This window comes from Musa acuminata, chromosome BXJ2-6, assembly GCF_036884655.1.
Source record: "Musa acuminata AAA Group cultivar baxijiao chromosome BXJ2-6, Cavendish_Baxijiao_AAA, whole genome shotgun sequence".
NCBI lineage: Eukaryota > Viridiplantae > Streptophyta > Magnoliopsida > Zingiberales > Musaceae > Musa > Musa acuminata.
The window spans coordinates 4,562,501-4,569,500 of NC_088343.1; the positions used below are offsets into that span (position 1 = coordinate 4,562,501).

Consider the following 7,000-nt stretch of genomic DNA (forward strand, 5'->3'; position numbering starts at 1 on the left):
TTCCCGGTATACGGTCTTTAGGATATTAGATGGATGAGGGACTATAGGTACACGGTAACTAAGGACATATAAGTCTAAAGGATTGATTCCCTTGTATCGTCTGGGGACTACAACGTAGTAGTCTAGTATGTCCGTAGTTGATGAGTTGAGTAAATTATTATGAAGATAATAATTCACTGAGCCAGAAGGAGTTCTAACAGATATGACTCACGGATAGCTCAATATTGGGCCTAAAGGGTCACACACATATGGTAGGTATTGCGACAAGTAGAGGTTTGGATATGAGATATCCGTTGGAGCTCATATCTTATTGGATATCCAATAAGCCCCTGAATTATTGGATTATATAAATGAAATCCAATAAGAGCCAATGAGAGATTCTTGGATAGAGATCCACTAATCTAAGAGACTTGGGTAGTTGAATGAAGATCCAGTACCCAAAAGGGCAGGATCCATTAGGGTTAAGTTAACATGAGGCCTCCATAAATAGGAGGGAACCAAAGGGTCATAGGCTATGCCTTTTTTACTGCTACCTCTTTTTCTCCTCTCCCCTTCTCCCTCTCAGCCAATAGCTCCCATTTGGGGCATGTGGAGATTTGGATAGCGATTTGTGGAGCGTCTTCGAGCTCCTGCTGTGTGCATCATCACTAGAAAGGGGAACAGTTGACCTCCTTCATCTTCTGTCACAGATTTACAGGATTTCAGGGATATATAATCTCCCTAAGTAAAACACATCTCTCTTGTATGCACAGTTTTCGATTTTGTAATTTTTGCGCACTAATTTTCCCATGAAGATGAAACCTTTTTGTAGAAATCTAGGGTTTTTTTGTTATTCTTCCGCTACGCATGTAATATCGCCCTTAGATTTCCCAACAACTATTACAAGAAACCAATAGACACATTATTATTGAATCTATCATCGCCAGGAAAAGGAGCTCAAAACCCAACAAGCCAGCAAAGAAAAAAAAAACCCCATGGCCAAACCCACCAAAGCGACCATGAAATGAAAGACCGAGGGGAGACCAAGTCCCCCCTCATCGAGAGATCACTCTACTGAATACCTCCCACACTGAAGTGTTCATGCTGATAAAGGAGAAGGGTCTTCTCCACACACCCCTTCCTTTTCGAGTCCGATCGGTCAAAAGAAACCAATTCAAGTTCTATCGGTTCCATCGAAACCATAGAGGATTGCTACGACTTGAAACAAAAATTTAAGGAGCTCATTTTGAGGGGACATCTGCATCGCTATCTCAATAGGGTTTGGGAAACATCCATAAGAACTCAGGGGCCCATCGAGTGACAGGTTAACGTGATAGTTGAAGGACCAACATCATGAGGAACCAGCACCTCCGCCCACGAAACCTATACAAGAGAGCCCCAAGCCAAGAGGTTCCCCCGTTCGAGTGACCCACCTGTTGTATTCAAGGACAAAGAGGCAAAGCATTTAGATCCCGAACATGACAACACGCTTGTCGTCTCCCTTAGGATCGTCAATGCGTTAGTGAAAAGATCTTAATTGACATAGGGTGTTCAATCGATATCTTATACTACGATGCCTTTCAGAATATCAGTATGATCGCAAAAGATCTACAGCTAATCTCCTACACCCTCATCGACTTCACTAGGGAATTCCAGTAGTTTAGGCCAAACGAAATTGATAGGTCAGTTATCCCATCAGGTTGGGTCGTAACAATTGATACCAGAGTCAACCTAGTATTTAGGCATAGTGGAGGGCTTGAGTAGGAAAGGGCTACCCATCGACTGAGTTAGAGGGCTCGTCATGACGTGGAGCCACCACTTAGTTATAGCTCGCATGCATCATGCTTGGGTTTCATCTAGGCTATGATGTTCTCGTCAAGACCTTGAGTGAGGGAGATTATAATACCCTGATTAGTCCCACATCAGAAATAGACAAGAGTAAGATTAACTTATAAGAGTCTAATGAGTGTACTATTATCAACTTTAGCTTAAGTGTTTTAACTAGTGGTTTGGGTGAAGTGGACAAGACTAAGATTAACTTATAAGGGTCTAATGGGCATACTATTGTCAACTTCAACTTAAGCATTTTGACCAGTAGTTTAGGCCAAACTAAATTGACAAGTCAATTATCCCATCAAATTGGGTCATAATAGTAATTTTTGAAGTCTCAAATGATTTTTAAAGCCACTGTTTTATGAGGTGATTGGTAACATGGTTTTGATTTTTGAATTCGTGATAATACGAATGGAACCAATTGTACTCGTATTGCTTAAAGAAAGTTTAGTTTCTTCTTCTTATAAAAAAAAATATATCTACGTTGATTTGTCTATAATTTTACAATCATTATACAAAACAATATATATCTTCTAGTGAAAAAAATATATATTTTAAGACCACTCTTATAACCGATAAAATATTTATTTATTTTTATGAAATAAGCATTAATAATTATGAGATTATACAAAGTAGCGAGATTAAGATCATACCACCGTTGTCATATCTTTTAAATGTACCATATCTTTTTCCTATAAGATCATTCAAATCCTCTTCAACTATAAGTTTTTCTAGTTAAAGATAAATAACTTCGTCTAAATGTTTTCAAAATTCTATTTTGGTTTAACCATTCAATTCAATTTGAGGGGCATAAACATTTATAACATTCAGAATCTCTTCTCTTAGTACAAATTTTGAAGGTATAATTCTATCCATATATCTCTTCATTATTATAGTGCTGACCTTAAGATCCTTATTTACAATGATACCTATAAAATGTTTACATTTAAATTTTCTAATATACTAAATTTTAAATCCAGTGCTATCAATTTCTTTAAATTATTTCCCTAGTCACTTAGTCACCCTAAGGTAAATAGTGTTAGCTCATCTTCTAATCGTTGTATCTACCAATTCTAGTCTTTATCCTTAAAGTGCCTCTATTCCTAGTGCTAACCTAATCCTTTATTCTTGAGCTAACTTCTTTACTTGCATCAGCCTAAAACAATACAAGAACCCTTATCTATCTTGCACCACATCCAACTGTCAATGTGATGGGGCTCTTCCGAAGGACTTCCTAGCCCTTTTTTCACACTTCAATGCACCTAAGTGGTAAAGGTGTCTCACGTCACTTCACTTGTACCTATATTAAAGGTGGTTAAGATTCATGTTTATGAAATCTTAATTTTATCCTAGTTGGTAGTGAGCTAACACAACCCTCCAACTTTTTTATTCGACTCAGGAACTCGTACTACAAATGTTGGTTGTTTAGGAACCAAATTCATTAAAGTTCTGAAGCACCAAACACAAGTTGGTTCATCTTTTAACAGCAAGGGAAAAAGAACAACCAACACGTATCACAACAAATGGCTCTCAAGAAATACTCTTTTTGACAAGCATAATAGAAGATGACTCGGTAAATGATGATCCCACCAATGCTGCGAAAAGTCAATGTACACAAACTTTCTCTCGCAAGTAGAGATATTGTTCTAGTGACTTGAACCCTACTCTAGTGACCAAGGGGAAATGTTTTATCCAGTTATGGTCCCTATTATCCGTAATGTCAACTTATATTGAAGAATAAAAATGATTTCAATATCAATCATCAGCCAAATTCTATGCATAATTTCTAGCTCCTTTTTATGATGGGTCAACCATATAATGATACTTTTAAGTAAAGAAATCAAGAGATCAGGCAAATGCGGCTATGTTACTAAATGACAAGCTTAGGTGTCAATGAGATAGCTCATATTAACAATATTATGATTAAGATAGAGCTCATGCTCACCTATCAAGGTGTTTAACACCATTTGAAACCGCCTTATGAAGAAACTGTTTGAATGCTGACCTCCATGCAAAAGGAATTGAACCACCCTACAAATATATCCATATAAATTACTGTTATCTCTATGAAACTGCAACAATCAAATTAAGCTCTTTACCCAACCAAAACTCCTTGAAAGATCATTTCCTGTTCCAAGTGGAATAATGCCAGTTGGAGGAATTGGCTTTTTATTATGTACAGAAAGTTCTACCAAGCTTTTCAATACCAAACTTACGGTATCATCACCTCCTGCAACCTGTAAAACAAAATAATTAATTCATAAGAACATGTAACTATTAACAATAACCCACCAAATGGAGAAAATATTATGAAACCAGACAAGCGAAAAGAATGGTTGACTACCACATAAGTCTAAACTAAATTAGCGTCAGTAGCAAAGGATATTCTTCACAAAGATTTATGATGGTAAGAACTCAAAGCAAGCATGAATGGACAAGATGGCCCACACTAGAAAGCATAAAAATACTATAATGTTATCAGTTCCACTAAACATACCATGATTTTTAAGTTTTGACGAATGGCCTCTGCACACTTGTCACCTTGGCTAGCCAAGTTTTCTAAGCAAGTCAAACCATGCTGAACAAAGTGAGAAGGCTTTGTAGCTAAAAGATCAAAGACCTGAAATAAATGAGAGAACGAATTAGAGCCAACGTAATTCAATTAGCTAAGGTCCATTTCCAGATAAAAATTTTCCTATAACTACAGGAAGTTCATGAAAAATATGTAACTATCAAGAAAGATCCTGATTAGATACTCCGAATTAATCCTGAATTGACTGGAACAATTTTCCAAAACCTACTCTGGAATAAACCACCCTGTGCTGCATACTGCAACAATAGTGTCATCCAACTTCCACCACTAGAACAAATGAGAATCAGAATATATTTCATGCACTCATGTCAACTACAGATTTTTCATGGTCTATTATAAACTGGCACAAACCTCCTTCCAGCAAAGCACAGCAGTAAAGCAATATCCTAGTAGGAACCTATTGGAAGGTCCGTTTTCCTTGACTTGGATGATATTAAACAAAGAACCACAAATTACAAGCAAAGAACCTTATTGCTAGTCAAATCACAAATCACAAACTATCTTAGATCTCTAAATACCAGATTAAACAAAAGAATAACATAATACTCTTAAAGTCATCACAATTAGCATCACAAGTTCACAAATCTAATTTCATAGTTCGTTTTTTCCTTCTTTTTTTCTCGAAATTGACAGGTCAAGAAAGGACATCATACTGAATATTCAACAGAACATAGAGATCTGGATGAGTCAAGGAAAAAAGCTATCTTATACAAAGCAGGAAGAATAAAGGAAAAGGGAGCTATCTTATAAGACAGGCTGATCATCTAGGTGGTAGTAGATGCCTTCTCTTAGATAGGAGACAAAATTCTCCTGAAGAATGTAAGCAGCAAAAAATCAAAACAACCACGTAACTTTCGAGATCTTTTCTGTGACGAAAGCACCAAACAAACTTTGAGTATAACAGCCTTTACCTGAATTTAAATTTCCCATTTTTAGCCATTATAATTTATGTTTTCGACCTCCAGAAATGCAAAGTGCGTCTCCCACAGATAGTTTGCTGCTATACAAACATTGCGAAATATAATGTTCAACAAAAGCAAGACGAGCCAAAATTGTCACCAAAAAAGAAAGATTTTTAAACCTTCAAAGTAATGCTTACAGCTCGATCAAGAAACGCAACCCACAGACTAACATCAGGAATTTTATTGTGCATCAGAAGGAATTTAAAAAAACGAAAGGTCACTTCAGAAACTCACTACGTGAACCGAAAAAACACTAAGCTGGCTTCGATATAAGACTTCAAGAATCTAAATATTTGAAGAAATGCAGTAGAAAGTACAGGAGGAGAGAGAGGGAGGCGGTTTCTATCTTGACCTGTCCCTTGCTTATGAATTGTTGAAGCTGGCGCATCATCTGCTGGCCGCGGTGTTCGCAACTGCAGAAGTCCACGAACACCACCAGCGGCGCCTTGGGCACCTCCGAACCGCCACTGGGCTCTGCGCCTGAGGAGGGGCCCACGACGGTGGCGTCCCTTTTATCGATGGCGTCTTCCATCGCCTTGCAGAGGTACTCAGGAATCAAGATGTCCCGCCTCAGCTTCTCCTCGTCGATCTTGATTTTTCTGGGGATCCCGCACCTCTGGATCGAGTCCCACCGTGACGACTTCGCCGTCGCCTCCGCTTCGTCCTCCGGCGCCATCCCCACCTTCGATTTCGACATCGCTACCTTTCGCTCGCTCCATGCCACTATTTACGCACTCGCGTCCCGTCTTCCCCGAGAAAGCGAAGCACACGAAGCCGAGGGGAAGAGGAAGGAATAACTCTGGCAAAAGGGTCGACAGACCGAGCCTTCGGCATCCTTCTTTTTCGAATTCATAATAGTTTATTTATTCTTCCCCTTTTTATTTTGTCTTCCCATTTGCTTTATTTGAATTAAATATATGACACGACAACTGCGACGAGCGCGGGAAGGGGAGGAATTAAATATATTAATTGCCTTATTTGAATTAAATATATTTCGCAGACCGCAGCCGTTGACAAACAAAGCACTATTTACGTTACCCTGCGCAACCTACCCGAACGTTTACCACCGTAGTGGATGGACCCCACATTTGACTCTTTGAAGCTGCGGACCCCACATTTGACTCCTCGATGTAGAGTGAGAAATATATACAGCTATTAATCGCCGAATTATTATAAAATTAGGAAAAACAAAATTATCCCTCGAAATCAATTATAAACCCTAAAAGCTTATAGTTAATTTCTTTTCCTTTCATAAATTAGTAATCTAATATAGGTGGAAATTATTGGGGGACCAAACTATATATATTATCCACGTCATTCAGCTCTATTTTTATTTTTTTATATAAATATTTATTTTAACATAACTGTTTGTATTTAAAAAATATTTTATAATACAAAGATATAATTGTTTAACATATTCATCCATATTATCAAATAAATATGTATTTTTATTTTGGAAAATAAAATTAAAAAACATAATCAATCTACTTTAGTATTTCAAACTAAATTCTTTTGATCATCGATTGGGTTGATTTTTATGGTCCTATGTTTAACAATTTTTGAATTGCTTTTATTGTGGATCATCAAAATAATCAAAAATACTATGTTTTGAAATCTTAATCTGATCTTTGAT

At 37.3% G+C, this 7,000-nt stretch overlaps 1 protein-coding gene across 2 annotated transcripts in view; it reads right to left on the reverse strand.

The window, feature by feature from the left end:
- The window catches only part of LOC103986904 (diacylglycerol kinase 7-like), a 29,009-nt gene extending 22,850 nt beyond the window's left edge, over positions 1-6,159 (reverse strand). For both annotated transcript variants that reach the window (XM_009405050.3, XM_065111590.1), the window contains exons 1-4: positions 5,720-6,159; positions 4,310-4,432; positions 3,912-4,049; positions 3,758-3,843 (exon numbers count right to left, since the gene is read on the reverse strand). In XM_009405050.3, coding sequence (XP_009403325.2) covers positions 3,758-3,843; positions 3,912-4,049; positions 4,310-4,432; positions 5,720-6,064 — 692 coding nt within the window. In that variant the 5' untranslated portion in view covers positions 6,065-6,159. The remainder of the gene's footprint in view (positions 1-3,757; positions 3,844-3,911; positions 4,050-4,309; positions 4,433-5,719) is intronic.
- Positions 6,160-7,000: the final 841 nt, after the last annotated feature.